The sequence below is a fragment of the Hippopotamus amphibius genome, chromosome 2 (assembly GCF_030028045.1).
Source record: "Hippopotamus amphibius kiboko isolate mHipAmp2 chromosome 2, mHipAmp2.hap2, whole genome shotgun sequence".
NCBI lineage: Eukaryota > Metazoa > Chordata > Mammalia > Artiodactyla > Hippopotamidae > Hippopotamus > Hippopotamus amphibius.
In genome coordinates, this window is record NC_080187.1 from 24357496 (window position 1) to 24373885 (window position 16390).

At 46.2% G+C, this 16390-nt stretch overlaps 1 protein-coding gene across 4 annotated transcripts in view; it reads right to left on the reverse strand.

Moving 5' to 3' along the window:
- Positions 1-16390, reverse strand: part of PALM2AKAP2 (PALM2 and AKAP2 fusion) — a 335745-nt gene that overhangs the window by 197005 nt on the left and 122350 nt on the right. For all 4 annotated transcript variants that reach the window (XM_057720830.1, XM_057720829.1, XM_057720828.1 and 1 more), the window contains exons 4-6: positions 11881-11995; positions 10677-10698; positions 5061-5162 (exon numbers count right to left, since the gene is read on the reverse strand). In XM_057720830.1, coding sequence (XP_057576813.1) covers positions 5061-5162; positions 10677-10698; positions 11881-11995 — 239 coding nt within the window. The remainder of the gene's footprint in view (positions 1-5060; positions 5163-10676; positions 10699-11880; positions 11996-16390) is intronic.

Below are 16390 nucleotides of genomic sequence, written 5' to 3' on the forward strand. Positions count from 1 at the left end.
TCCTTGGGGCTTCCTAGGTGGCGCAGTAGTTGGGAGTCCTCCTGCCAATGCAGGGGACACAGGTTCGATCCCTGCTCCAGGAAGATCCCACATGCCGCGGAGCAGCTAAGCCCGTGTACCACAACTATTGAGCCCATGTGCCACAACTACTGAAGCCCACATGCCCAGAGCCTGTGCTCCGTAACAAGAGAAGCCACGAAAATGAGGAGTCCGCGCACCACAACGAAGAGTAGCTCCCACTCGCTGTAACTAGAGAAAGCTTGTGTGCAGCAACGAAGACCCAACACAGACAATAAATAAATAAATGTAAAAATAAATAAATAAATAAATTCCTCGACCGAGCCTACTCCCAGCTCACTTCCTTTGACTCACTGTAATCAGTACGCAGAGGAATAAGGCTTAGGGCCCACGTGTAAAGTATAGAAAGACACACTCCCCTGTCATCAGTCAGTAAGAAGGGGTACGATGGGAGGTGTCGGGGAGGGAGAAAGACAGTAAGTCTGAATTCCTATTCAGGTCACACCCCAGTTTGGGGCCTCATTCTTCCCATTTGTACAATGAAGAATATCCAGGTTGTTTTTTTTTTAATTGAAGTATAGTTGATTTACAATGTTGTGTTAGTTTCAGGTACACAGCAAAGTGATTCCATTATACAAGTACATATCCATACATGTATATGTGCATATATATACCTATACATACATATATATGTATATCTACATATTTATGGAATCCAGCTTTGATATTCCACGGTGCCACGAACAGCCCGTGTGGCTTGTGAGTCAGTGATGTATCAAGTACTAGACAAGGGCGATAGGGCGATAGATAGCCAGACCAGGACCACCACCCAGCAGTGAGATCACCCCAATATAATGAGCATCAAGTAGCTGACATTATACACGGAATGTGGAAGAGAAACTATATGCTTGGCTTATTGAATGAACATACATACATACAGTCTTATCCCTCTGAGTATATGATTATATATATACATTTATGTTCATGCCTCTTGAGGGTGGAGATATAAAATTGGCATCGTGATGTCAACAAACAATGAAAATGAGGACATTCGTTCACAGTGGATCCTCCCTCTCATCCCAGAGGGCAGTCTCTAACTTCAAAAAACCAGTAATCCAACACTTCTTTGAATCAACTGTTTTCCCAAGACACAGTTATTTGTTAAACTTAAAATAAACAAGTCAGCAAGGGCATGATGTTGATGGACAACAAAAGCCAAAGCCAATTTCTCATATCGATTTTGCTTCAGTCTTTTTGGTCAAGAAGGACAGGTTTCAGCCTGAAAAATACCAGAAAGAAACTGCTAAGAAGTCACTGAAACCCAGATGAGTAGAGAAGACTGGAAAATAATAAACCACCCAGGGATACAAACGATCTCAGTGCTTTGGGCCCTGGGCCCCAGTTCCTACATCAATGATTTGTCACAGGGTTTTATATACCAGGAAAGGTACAGGAGGCAGAGAATCAAAGTTCTGATTTTCAAAAACAAGAAGGAAGGAATTCCAGAAATGACATAGAAGTAGCCTGACACCACGGCTGGCTAAATTCTAGAGTTCATTTTCAAAGAGCAGAAGCTAGGCACATCAGTCTCATTTTCCTTTTTCTTCAAGTGCTCTGGACAGATTAGGCAAATGCCAGAGATACAGCACATCTGGGTCACCATAAAGTCCCTATGTTCTCATGTGGACAAGACAGAAATGTGTGCCTTGAATATTAGGACAACTGCCAGAACCTGTCACTGGCTGAATGGCCATGCCCCACTGGTACCAGTGAGGATTCCCAAAGGCCCGGAGATCCCCAAGGGGGCGCTACCGGCCTCTGACTGTGGTTCCAACTGTGCAACATTTTTCTCAGCAAAATGTTGCAAGAAATTATGCAAGTTTGCTTTTCAGATCTGAGATGATGCTGAACTGAGAGGAAAAGTGAGGGTATTCAGAACCACCATCACGAGCTGTAAAAATCCTGGCAACAGAGAAGAGAGATTTCTCCTTTCAGAACTGTTAAACCCTTTATTCAAATGAAATCTGATGCAGAAATACAATACGGAAACACAAGTGCCAGAGGGCTGCTGTGCTTGACATGGGAAAGAACACCTGGGCCCTGCCTGCCAAGTCCCCTCACCTCAACCCCCTCCTCACCTTCCGGAGGCTCCTCAGTGACCCCAGGGGACCTCAGTATTCACGAAGGACACTTTAACAAGAAGAAATTTAAGTCATGTCAAATCTACCAAGGGCCGACAGGTGCATAGCTCATCCTTATTCTCGCCTCTCGAGATCAGAAATAAAGGATTTTTTTGTAGGTTCTTCTGCATGTGAGGAGGTGAAGCGGTGTGTGTGCAGTTGTGGGGAATGGACCATCGCTGCCACTGAGATGATTCTGGAGCAATGACTCCACTGGACAAAGGAAAGGAGGCCCAGTAGTGGCACATGTCACATAACCTCTGAGGCTTTACCTTAGAGCCTGAAGCTGAAAGGCCACGATGACAACCAAGTGAGTCACATGGTCTGTGGCATCAAGCCCTGCTCTGCGGGGTGACTGGCTCAGCAGGGAGTGTTCAGAGGGGAGGGACAGGCACGGCAGAGGGTATTAAAGTAACCCCATCCACTCAGGACGAGCTGAAGAGACCGGGGCTGTGGGCATTAAAGGCATGGAAAGTGAGGACCTGGGAAAGACAGGACATAATTGCCATTTTCAAATACTTAAAGGGAAATCAGAACTTAGGTTTGCTCTGAGGGGCTCCAGAGAGCAGGATAAGGACCAACGGGTAGCAGATGAAAGCAGCAGACTAATGATAGTTCCAACAGAGGAAGAACTTCCCAACTGTCAGGACCACTTATAGACAGAATGGGCCACCTGGAGGGAGACCCAATCTCATGGTGTGACTGTGGTGTGAGGGCCTCTCTGCAGGGCTTCTGTCCCCCGGCTTCCATGTCTGAATGAGTCATTGGAAGAGATGCCTGATTCTGCAAAGCAATGATTCTAAATAAATTCCCACTTATACAGAATCCAAAACCTCCCCAACTCCAAACAACCAGAATATTTATCATTATACTGAGTAATAACCAGTGACATTTATTAAAATGGCCCTCAGACGGCACAAATTTCCAAAAGCAAGACGGATCATATCTAGGAGAAAGCATTCCACGGGCGAGTGCCATTAATTTGTACGCGAGTCATGCTCTGAGTAGTCACTGTCAGCCATAATTGATAATTAATCTGGATACTCTCTTTCAAAAATAGCCTGGATGAAGCAGTTAACCACTTCAAACGCAATTCCTTCCATGACGCTGCACCTGTGTATTTTCACAGTAGATACAAATGATGCTAATTAGTTCTTTAATAAACAAAAGCACACGCAAACTTATTGCTTAGAAAATTTTGAGCAGATAATACTTGTTACAAACGCATTTGCTATTTGGGTCACTACGTTTTCACAATGTCTTCGCAGATGAACGAAGCTAGCTTGTGGTGATATTTGTATTCCCATGCACACAGCACTATGGTCCCAGAAACATAACACTCCGGAACTTTACATTCCTTGTCTAGCAGTCCTTTTCATACCTCTTAAAAACTAGTCCCCACACACCGGGCCTACCCGCTCTGTGAGCTGGTCCACTAGTTGGGTCATATTGCACATCCTGTGAGGTGCAGAAACATGTGGAAAGGGGCTGGAAAGCTGTTTATGCACTATTGGGAACTACCAACACTTTAATAACAAGCAGGGGGGTATGTGACTCTTGAAGAGTCATTATCCCAAGTTCATCTCAGAAGTGCGTCTTGGAGTATTTAAAAGAATCCGCAGCTCAAGTCACTGCCAATGGTTCCTTTGTAGCACAACCGTAGCTGCAAATTCTTTTCCTTTATCCGGGGATTCATGGACCTGGCCTGGGTTTGACCAGATGCAATTTACAGTCCCCACCCCCCAACTCTAGAACCCCGTGAGTCTGTAGGTAAAATAACATGCTGGGATGTTTACAGAGACACCCAGTAAATACTTACATTTAGCCAATGTGTGTGACAATTATGTCAATACTTACCCTTTTATTGTACTTTTATGTTAAACTAAGGATGATTTGCTTTATAAAATATTCAGGTTGGCCTACATAAAGGATTTCCTCTGACTTAACAGTCCATGTTTATTTTGTCTTATAAAAGGTGTTCTTAGGTGACTTATTTTAAACATAAATTTACCTCGGTCATGTAAAGCATAACCTGATGTTCAGATTCGAGTTCATCTACATTGTCACGAACTGTACAACCCTGGCAGTTCACTTTTCCATGCAACCCCTGCCCTCAGTGCAATTCTGCGCAGAGCAAAAAGATCAGTACAGGGATTTATTGTTCATGGCCATCCAGTTCTGATTTCTGAGGCATGTGCGCATTGAACAGCGCAAAGCAGAGCTCTCTACATGCTTTACACTCACAAATGTATTATTGTCTAAAATCCACAATTGTGAGAAACATTAGCAAGAAACATATGTTCTTTACGTGCTCCTTTTATTTCCTGAGTATACCACAGTAGCTTTAGAAAGAACTCCAGAAATGGGAAGACTTGAGAATATATATGTTCACAATATACAAACAACTTGATTCCCAAAGGATTCCAGCAACATACTCATACACTTTCAAAATACCTCCCCTCTCCCGCCCAGCTTCCTGGCATAGCTTATTTGATCTTGTACAATTCCAATATGGAAAATAAAAATCCCTGGAGGCAGAGTGCAGATTAACTTTGAGAATGAGGACAGATACAAAGACCACAGACACAAGACAGTCTCCTTTGAAGTGGGAGGAAAAATGCTCTATGGTTTTCTCAATACTCCCTCCCCTTTGGTTCTTAGAAACCCATCAGGGCCCAGTGCCCGCCCTACGTGGCCACTGTAAATTCTACATCTGAAGCTGCGCTGAGGACAGACTCCACACCCCTCCCCCCTCCCCCGCCATGTAAGGATATCTGGGCATCCCTCATTAATAAAGCTCAGAGAAATGCAAGCCCCATGCTCAGTCCTGGCATCAAAACCAAATAGCTCCCCAGGACTTACCAGCTGCACTGCTGGTTCCGTCCTGCCCAGGTGACGGTTCTGCTGTTCGTGAACAGAGGATTGGCAGGTCGGGGAGCTGGGAGGAAATGTAATTTACTGCATCTGGTAGCAGAGAACAGGGAATACAATTAGGCACAGTGTTGGGAGGCCCAATGGGTTCACTGCCGAGACAGCAGCTTGTCTGCCCTACACAATGGACCACAGAGGCGGCCACTGCAAGAGAGGATCAGGGCAAACAAAGACCAGCATTTGCCCAGTGGCTGGTATTCAGTAGAGTAGCTGAGGTAGGAGAGATCCTGGCCAGAGAGCTCAAGCCCCAGGACAGCTCTATGTATTAAAACATTCATCAGAAAGCTCTAGATTCTAACAGTACAATGAGTTCAGGGGGCAAGGAAAAAAAAAAAAGAGAGAGATGAACTAGTGAGAGTCAGTATCAACTTGGTGGGATTGGCCAAATATGGGATCTCAAACTAGAAATGTGCCTTAAATAGAACTGGAAAATAGATTTGGGGTTCTTTCCTTAAACTGGAAATATCACTTTATGTGCCTGATTCATTCAGAAGACTAATTTTATAGGCATTAAAACAAAATTCCAGAATTTATCCCACAATTTCAGTACTTCTGGCTGGTGTTTCAGCTAGAAAATCCTGAGACTCCAAATACCAGCACCCAGTGAACTCACCACGAGCTCGACTGCAAGAAATGTGGCCGTGCCAAAGAGGGAGACTGGCTCTGCTTGGGAAAACATCTGAAAGCCCATTTAGGGAGATGGAGGGCATGGAAGTCAACAGACGTGCCAAAGTATTAGAGGAGAGCAGGAAACCACCAGGGTGAAACAAGGAGACAAATCTGTGTATCCCCCAGAGAGAAGTAGGAAAGCAAAGGGACATTCTAGAAAGCTGAGCTCTAGGTGATCCGATTCCTTCCTGTGTCAGGACCACATCCCAGAATCCTGCCTTGTCAATCACTCGTCCATGATCACATCTAACTGCTTACCACATGCTTCCACTGAAGAGCCACTCACACTCAACATGTCCAAGATGGAACTCTCATCTTCGCTCATCTGCTGCATCTCCTGTACAACGTACCTCAGCTCACTGTCACCCCAGATCCCGGGCAGTGCCCTTAACTCCCCCTCCCGGTGTCCTCAACCCCCTTCCCACATCTGTCCCATCCTGTGTATCCTCATCGACGCTGTCAATGCTGGCAGGTTTTTAAACTTTTCCTTTTTAAAATTTCAGGTGGGAGAGGACTGCAAACTAATCCTAATAGATTAGGATTAGTTCAGTTCTATACCGACTGGACCATCGCTGACTCATACGTGCCTGAATAGCCCAGAATGTACTGACATTAGACCATCATGTTCTTAGGGCAAAGAACACACTCTGTGGGAGCGGATGGGGTGGAGTTTCCCTAAGAGAATGGATTTCTCTATATCAACCCTTTAAGGAGACGGAACAGGAAGTCAGGAGTTGGCAGGCAGGCAGGCCCTGGGTTGGAGTGAGACGCGGGTTACTGTCTCTCCTTGGGGCGTCACGTGTGCTGGAGTTCGGTCCTGGGTTGGGCAGACACAGTTGAAGGTCCTCCACTGCAAGGAAGGAAGGTGGGCCTTTGAGATGATGGTGGGCTGGCAGATGGCCATGAAGCAGCCTGGAGAGACCCTCTGAAATGGGGCTGGATTTGAGCCAGGGCCTCTGAACGTGGCCACATGTCCTAAGTGGTCCACTATTCTCCGTGTTGAACTGCACTGCCAGTATTCCTCAAGCTGTGTTGCAGCCTCTGCTCTCACTCTGGGGAGCTGTGGGGAGGGTGTGGGCCCCAAGGCAGCACAAGGCAGGACCAGAAGTAGCACCAGCTGGCGGCGAGAGGGGCCTGCGGGGGTCAGAGGAGGTTGCCAACAGTGACCCAGGGGAAGAAAGGAGCAGCAGTGTGGGGCTAGAGAGACAGGGTAGGGGACAAGAGATGACCAGAGCAGATGTGCAGAACTTCTGAATTTCCCTGAGGATTTCCAGAAATCCATGGAATGGCAATCCTGGTAGATCTGACTTCCTGCATTCAAATGAGAAGGATGCTCAAGCCGTTAAGACCAGGTAAGACTTTGCAGACTGGTCACACGTCTGGGAGCGTCTCTGCTACATATAGAATGTGCAGGACATCTCTGCATACTGAAAGTTTTAGCAGTGAGAAATAAAAGCCACTGGCAGGCAGTGAATTCTGCATGTGATTTCTACCGCTTATGTTTCAACATCCCAGGAGGCAGGTCCCTGACAGGTATGAGTGGGTGACGGAGTTACCTTTGCCCAGTGGTCACTGGCTACCGGCTTGAGGATTACAGCTCTTGCGGGGCTGGGGCTCCATGGCTTCTGCTAGAGATAAGGGGGTGGCAAGGAGTGGAGCACGAGGAAGAGGACAGGGCAGCCCCTCAATATGTCATTAAGTAGTAAACCCTTAGGTTCTGCAGTAGCAGAGGGGTCTGATCAACTAACACAAGGAATGAGAAACAGGGCCTCCAAAGCTTCCACAGGGAGTATTTCTTCCTGTGGCCTCAGTCAGTAAACTGCCCTCTTCCTGCCAAAGTCAGAGTGGTCTATCACGCTCCTTCCCACGGTCTGAGAAGATAGAGAGTAGTCACTTATAGAGCAGAGATGTAAGGTGAGTGCTTCTCATTAGTTCTGGCACTGCTGAAATCTTTACCATATGAAGAACATAAACAGCCAAAGCTAGAGAAACAAAATTGATTAAAACTCTCCTGAAATCATGACTTCCGGGCAACTGAAGACACACTGAGATGTCCCAACAATTGGTATGAAGGTTTTGATGTGGGAAAGGTTCCAGGCTGCCCCAGACTGGGATGGGATGGACATCTACAAAGATCAGTCTCAAACAGCAAGGATGAGATGGGCCCAGGACAGACAGGGTTTCACACCAGCTCATCAGTGGGTAAAGAACAGAGGTAGCTCTAGGTACATACCACATGAAATTTATAGTTACACAAAACACTGTGCTTATTTAAGGCAGTAAAAACAACCCACCTAGTCGATGACAACTCCTCCATACAAGTATGTATGTAGGTGGGGAGGAAGGGAGAGGGGATCAGAATGTATGTGGCCAAGAAATTTTACTCAAGATTAGAACACATTGCTCTTGATTGTCAAGGCTACCATGTAATCAAAAACCACTAGTGAGCTAGCAGTCTAGTACCTTTATTTTCTCTGAAAAGCACAGGGGGACACGCAAGCACAGGGTACCTGAAGAGGGGTCATTACACATGCACACACTAGCAGCCAGCTCCTTGGCAACTCATTAAACTGGTGATGCTTTTGCTGATTATCTGCAGCATCTTGTACAGTTACATAATTTCAGTTGGACCTGGACTCTGTAATCATCATGTTTCAGAAATTGGGTATTTGTCCTAAGGCATTATTATTCTACAATCATTTTTTTTGTAAGGTCTTCATAACAATAATTGGCTGATTCTAAGAGGGTCTCGGCAATTCTGAAATCAAAGAAAGAGAAAATAACCAGACACCTCAAAGTCCCTGAACTGGATGTGCTTCATGATGAGTTTTTACCCTCAGACCACAGAGTGACCTATAAACACTGACCGCATTCTTGGAAGGACGTGTTCCCTCCTTTACACTTCTTTCTTTGCCAGTTGGTGTGGTGTCATGGAAAGGCCTCCCCAGACTTAGTTATAACCAGACGTGGTGGGAATCACCATCCATGGAAACTTTTCCCTGGCCATTTCTTGGGATCCCTGAGATTTTCGCAACCTCTTAAGCCTCAGCTCGCCCATCCCATCAAAAAGTGATGGAGGATGGAATGATGAGGGGGATTTTCTCCACAGGCTCCCTTCTCAGTCACGACTGGGTTTCTTACCACCTTTGTGAACTACTTAGGTGAACAGATGAAAATAGTGGGAAGTACAGAGTACAGGAGGAAATGAAAGACGTTCACGGTGAAAACGAAAAGGGGAGAGCTCATAATGTGGCCTCCTGGGTGCTTCTTAACAAGTCATAGACTCTGTGGGTCTCCATGGCCTGCACAGCCGTCCCTGGGACAGGATGTGCAGGCTCCATCCCTTCCCTAATTAGAGAGAGAAGTCTAGGAAAGGCCCTGGTTTGAGAAGGGGAGAGAGAAAAAGAAGTGAAAGTGTAAAAAGTCGACGCGCACGCTTCCGATGTGCGGGTGTCTGTGGGTCAATGTCTGACACTTAGTGTGTTACTGCTGATCACGTACATGGCCTCAGGGCAGCCCTAGCATGTGGGAAGCCCGCTATCCTTCCCATGCTGCCACCCCCGACTCCCCAAAACAGGCAGGGCCACCTTCTCAGTCTGTGCTCCACCCCCAAAGCACACAACAAATATCCTGATTTGGCCACACCCTAGAAAATGTTCTAGAACTATCATAGGTCCTCCTCCTGGAGTCCCTGCTGGCTTGACCCTGACTTGTCTCTGAGCATAGGCACTGGGCGCGTGAATTCAATACCTTCCCAAAGATCACCCAAGGAGCCAAAATCCACATCCCCTGCCTTTTACTTCCAGGGGATGGGGGAAGACCCGAACAAACCACAGTTTGTTTGTTTGTTTGTTTGTTTTCACTTGTTTGTTTTCTTTTTTGCTGAAGTTAGAATTATCCTTATTGCAAGGGTCTTTGCTAATCCAGGAAAATGCATTATATCCATCTCTGCCTTATAAAATCTTTAACCATGTATTTCCAAAAAAGACCCTGGGCAAACACTGATGCCAACGCGTATTCTGGCTCCTGATCATCTTCCTAGTTTAGAGGCTGACCTTATAAGAACCAGGTAAGCAGATGGTATCTGACCCTTTGGACAAGTCCCACATGTTAAGACAGGTCTAGCTGAGGGCCAGAGTGTAAATGGGAATCAAATGGTTGTCATGAGTTTGCAGCTAAAGTTAGAGGAGCAAGGTGAAGGCTGAGAGGCACACAATCCCAAGTTCATCACATGGCCCCAGCAAAGGACAGCGGAGGGGACGGGTAAAGCAGGGGAGGGTGAGCAGAGGGAGGCCCGCTCTTGCCAGGATGGGGTCAGGAAGCCGGGGCCCTGCTCCCACCCTTCATGGGCTCCCAGCCAACCATGCCCCACAGGGAGGGAGGTTCTGCCCAGCCCTCTTTCCCTGGAAGGCTGGAGAAACTGCAGTTTTCTGATTCAAAGTAGAACCAGAGGCCTTAGGAGGGTTTCCTAAATATCAGATGATGGGCTCCTGATGTGTACTGTAACCTAGAGACCCATCCACCAGTACCAGTGGGCTCATCCCTGCCAGGGACCTGGTCCTGAGGCTGGCACTCTTGGCTGGACATATTTCAAGAGAGATCCAAGCTGTGAAACCTGGGGACCAAATGGGAAGAAGAAGAGCCAGGCCAACTGTGTAAGCCTAGAAAGAGTTGGTCAAGAAGCAGTCCTTGAAGAGGAGAGGCTGAGGAGACCGGGGGCGTGGCCCTCCTGAGCACCCGCAAACAGCGCCCCCTTTCTTTCTGATGCCCTTACACACCAACACATCGCGTCTCCCAGTGAGCCTGTGTGAATGAAACCCTCTAAGCTGACGGATGAAAACATTCAGGTTCAGATGGGGAGAGAGCGCTTACACTTACCTCCATCCGTGCCGGAGAAGCTCTGTGGAAACAAAAGCAGGGCAGAGTGTCACTACACACGTGGGGAGATGACCCCTGACTCATTTAACCCACCTTTCTCCCCCAGAACTTGCCCGTGGTGGGCAAACCCCACGCTCTCTTTCCTTCTGGGAAATTTGTTGAGGATCCTGAAATTTAAGGGAAAGCCTTACCCTTCCCACCTCATACCCCGAATTTCTCCCAGTAGAGATTTATTTCAATCGTTCACCAAATCCCCTTGGTTGTGTTGGAGAAGTGACCTCAGAAATCCCAACTTAAAATGAATGTGTTGAGATTGCTCTCCTATCACTGCTGGGTACCTGAGGAAACAGGCGTTATAAAATGGGGCGAGCTGCTGAGTTTTCATAGCTGGCTGGCTTTATGGAGTCTCCCTTTGCTACACAGCACCATCTGTTCTCACAGACAGGCATACTTCATTTCATTGTGCCTCGATACTGCATTTTTTACAAATTGAAGGTTTTTGACAACCCCCAATTAAGTAGATCTGTCAGCACCACTGTCCAACGGCACTATTTTTATTTAAGGTATTTTCCTTTTTTTATTTTTTTTGACATAATGCTATTGCACACTTACGAGACTATAGTATAGTATAAACATAACTTTTACGTGCACTGGGAAACCAAAAAACTCATGTGACTCCCTTAATTGCAATATTTGATTAATTTCAGTGGTCTGGAACCAAACCTCCAATATCTCCGAGGCATGCCTGTACAGTAAAATTTCGTGTTTTACTGACACTTTGTTTTTGGAAATCATGCCCATTTGATATCGGTTTATCTTTGGTCTTTTTATAAAGGAAAAACTTAAAGCCATGGGGAGTCTGTTTAATCTGCTTCATAAGAATTGGTTTTAGATTTCCAGAGGCTAATGGGAGATGACTTTTCAGGCATTAGGCATATAAAGGGTTTGGACCATGGGGAGGTGGGGTTAATTTTTCATGACTCTTCTCTGTGCTTTTGGGCGGGCCAGGCAGTCCCACCCCTGAAGACAGGCCACTCTCAGCTTCAGAGATGGCACTAGTCCTCACACATCTGCCCCTCATTTCAAAGTGTGTGGCTCAGACCTCTCATCAATATCAACTGGCCTTTTCTCCAATTGGCACCATTTTGCTGGTGCTTACTTCCCCGAGGATATAATTTAGAGAAATCATGTTTGTTTTCTTCACCTTCTGCAAGTCCTTGAAGGATTTTTCTGTCTCCTTTAGTTTCTCTAAGATGATTTGCTCTTTGGCAGATATCTGGGACTCTTCACTTTCCAGTGCTTGTATTTCCTGCTCTAGCCTGGAAAACACACAAACAGAGGACAGGTTACTTTATTGCCCTGCCACCCCTGGGCCAGAGAGCAGCTTCTTCCTGTTGGGTGACTTCCTGGTGGTCTGTGCTTTACATGATGCTACGGTACCCAGTCAAGGCTTTACCTTACAGAGCATCCTGTGTTTCCGACTTTGCCCCTGAGCAGCCATTGGTCAAAGGAAAACAACCCAGAGCTGCTGCCTCCAGGTCATTGCCACCACCTTGCAATAAGCTTCGGTGCCTCCCCTTGAACTCGCTTCATGTGCACATCCTTAATTTGAAGGTAGATATTTTTACATAGCATAGGACGTACTATCTGAAGGAAAAGAGCTTCATCTTCTCCTATCTCAGACTAACTGCTCTTCTGTCAGGTTGGCCAAAGGGTGAAGAGTCAGTCTCGCTCAAAGGAAATATGCTGCCAAGAAATGGCTGGTGGCCAGTACCCTTGGGAACCTGCTGTCACCTTCCTTAAGTGGCCTGACCTCTACTGCCAAGAAGACAGGTGATGGAAGGGACTGATACAACTGCCCCCACTCTTCTGGAAGTTTCCTCAGTTTTTACAACTGTCCTATATATTTTCTGAAAAGGAAATTTCAGCACATCCAGGAGACTCTGGGAATATTCCAGAACAGCAGCTACAGTGAGGACTTTGGGAAAGTCTTGGCAGCTCTATTCTGTCAATGAAAGGAGAGTAATAAACCACTTAACTTTTCTTAAGCACTAAATCTGTGCCAAGAGCTGAGCTAAGAACTCACATGGATTATTTTATTTAACCTTCCCAGTGACTCTATGATCCTATGAGTAGGGAATTCCCATTTTAAAGATGAGATCATTAAGGCTTGGCCGGGTTAAGGAACTAGTTTACTGGTGCAGAGCCTTGAAGTGAGGGTTCAAGCCAGGAAGTGTAACTCTAGACCCTGCGCCTAACTGTTGTGCTAAACTCTGGCCACATGGGCTCTGCAGTACTTCACATATGACCTACCTTGTTACACACGGAGTATGCTGGCATAAACAGGGTGGCGCTCTAATGCACCAATGCCTTCACGGTTATGAAGGGATGGATGTTCCCCTGCTTACAGGACTCCAGACTATTACGCTTCCAGATCATTTGGTCTGAGTTTACTCATTCAATTCTGCTTTTGGTCACTTTCCCCTCTGTCATGTTGGAAGCGTTGCTGCAGTCTATGCCTGCCTCTCCCTCCTCCTCATCCATCTTCTAATTTGCTGCTGGGAACTGGCTAGTGAGATCTTCTGAGGGGTAAGGAACACCAAGATAGAGGCATGGGATTATTCAGGGACGAACTGTGCCTTTCAGAGGCCTTTTCTGTTTCCTTCCTGGGCATTAGAAAATGACCTCTGAGTGGATGAGACTTTGTAGTAATTACTTTGGGTTACAAGGACAAATTTTTGTACCCCTTCCAGGTGAACACAGCTTCAGATATACCGACCATGTCCCTCACAGTAAAAGTGGCAGTCCTCAACATAACTAAGACAATCCTACAGCATCTAGCCTCCTATACTTGTGGAGCCTCCACTCTTTATACCGAGCCTACTTCGCTTTATGCTATAGTAGCAGAGCTACTCCTTATATGTCCATTTGTGTCCCATGATCTTCCCTCCTCCAAGAAACCCACTTCTAAACCCTAACCATCCTTGAAGTCTTAGCTCAGATACCATCCACCTCATGAGGCTTTCATAGATTCACCACCAGGGAATAATAAGATCAGTGGTCTTATGAAGTCCCCTATACGTTAGAGCAATGGTTCTCAACCAAGGACTTTTGTCCCTTAGGGCACACTTGGCGATGTCTGGAGATACTGTGGTTGACCATCACTCAAGGAGAACAGAGCTGGTGCTACTGGCATCTAGTGGGTAGTGGTTGATAGACATCCTACAAAGAACAGGACACCCTCCCTGATAAAGAATGCTTTGCTCCCCCCTCCCCCACACACACCAAAACCAACAGTGTCGAGGTTTAGTAACTCTAAACCCTGCGGTAGAGTATACATAAATTATCAACTTCCCCTACTAGAGTATAAATTCATCATGCGCAGGGCACAATGCTCAGTACAAGTATCTTGAATGAATGAAAAGAGCTGAACTAAGTTGCAAAAAGGTACAGCTCAGCCAAGATGAGATCTGCAGGATTTCTGAGACCGGGGTGAATTCTTCAGCAAGCTTTGACTTGAGAGGCTGTGTGTGGGATGAGATGCAAACAGACTCTAGAGGAGAGGGGCCAAGCAACCCTGATATATAAACAAAGAGATATCAACCTTTGCTGTTGCACATGTTCAGCAAACCTTTCACACGCATCTGTGTGAATTACTTTGGGCGGAGTCAAGGAAAGGAATACAAGCATGGAAGAGGGACCACTCAAATGACCCATAAATGGGACTCATTCAATGGGTCTAGGAGCTCCAGGCCAGAGGCTTCCTGGAGAGATAGGATGACAGCCCTGGCCAGGTGAGTTCTGAGCAGATTTCATTTGAGTCTCAAAACACTGAGTACCTCAGCAGATATCTAGGATGTGGGTAGACTGTATTATTCTCAAACAAATTCCCTCCCTTCCCCCTTCACCTCCTTGGGAAGAGTATATACGTCCCTAACCCACGGATGTCGGTCTTGGCCAAATGATTTGCTTTGGCCTCGTGGTGGATGGGGTGTACTTTCTTGCCCCTTTGGGTGCAGCCATGAGACCTGCTGTAGCCAATGAGATGTTAGCAGACATGACACAAGCAAGGGCTTGGAATGTGTGTGCCCAACTGTGCCTGTCCTCGTACCTCTGCTGACACCAAGAGAACAGCTTCTCTAGGCAGCTGCTGTCCATCAGCCTGCACCCCAGAAAGAACCCATGGAGAGTAGACAGGAGCCCAACCCAGAGTCAGAAGCCATGTCCAGCCAGACCCGCGCCTTCACATAGAGCCACTCAGCTAAGCCCAGCCTAGATCAGCAAACACCCAACATATTCTTCACAGAAGTGTGAGCAAGAACAAATGATTTTTGTTTTAAACCACCGAGTTTGAGAGTAGTTTGTCATAGAGCACTATTGTGACAACAGCTAACTGACAGTCCAAATATGTATATATCATAGATATATATATTATATATGTGCACATTATATATAATATCCTAATGATATATATCCCAACAATATATTACATCTATATAAATGTACGTGTATATATATATATATGTGTGTGTTTGTATATCCCTATAATACCTGAAGCTAAAAGATTAAAAGACAATACACTACCCTCTCCCCATTTCCCCCAATCCTCAGAGAAATCAGGAGGGATTCAGGGCATCCCTTCATGGACATTAAGATTGAGAAAATAGGAAAATATCCATGATAGTTGCCTCTGGGTAATGAGATACTGGGTGATTTTAATTTTCTTCTTCATAATATTCAATATTTTCCCATCTAAAAAAAAAAAAAACCTCATGTATTCCTTATCTAACCAAAATTAAAACAATACATCACTTTTTAAAAAAATGCTTCCTCCGGTCTAGCACTCAGAAGGCCACCTTTCACAGGCTGTGGCACCAGAAAGGAGCCAAGGTCCCAGCTTCTCCTGGGTTGAGTGAAGGGTTAAAATGGGCACAACATCGATTTACATTCAGTTCAACCAACACTGAGGGAGCCTGTCTGGCTGGACTCAGAGCCAGGCACTACAGGGATTCTGGAATAAAACTGGGTTAAAAATATCTGACTTAAAAGAAAAAAGGCTGACTCTAAGTAACTCACTTCTCCCGATGAAGCAGCCTCAAGTGATTAAGAATTCTCTGTGACCTGATGCCCAGTGGCTGGCCCAGTTGTGTCCACTGCCCAGGCCCTATGGGTTTCAGGGCTCTTGGCTATACAGTTCAAGTGCTAAAGATTTGGGTCGTGATACTGCGTAACTGAGAAGGAACGGGGTGGGGGGGGATTGGGGGGGAAGCAACAAAACTACTTTCACAATAACACCACCTGAGTTTCACACAAAGGGCATGGACTCAGGAAATCACCAGTTTATATACGTCCAAGAGTCAGACCCAACTTTCTCTACAAATGCACACGTGGGCACTGGACAGCCCAGACGGCCATTTTTTCGTGGAAAACCTGAGTCCCCAGGCTGAGGAGCTTCGCAAGGAAGCAAGTGTCATGAGGGTAATAAGAGTCATCCCAGTTGGGCTAGAAATGCCACTGTTTTGTAGTTTCATGACCGAAATCTAATGCAGTCTTCCCTGGAGGAGCCAAAGAGATACCGCCAAGCTAAAAATAAAGAATGGGCAGGAAGTGTAATTTACACTCAAGGTTAACCGAGGCTCTTTAGGCTGAGGCAGGTGTGCATAACAGCCTCTGACCGGGTTGCTCAGTTTCTCCTGAGCCAGAAGCAGACTGTA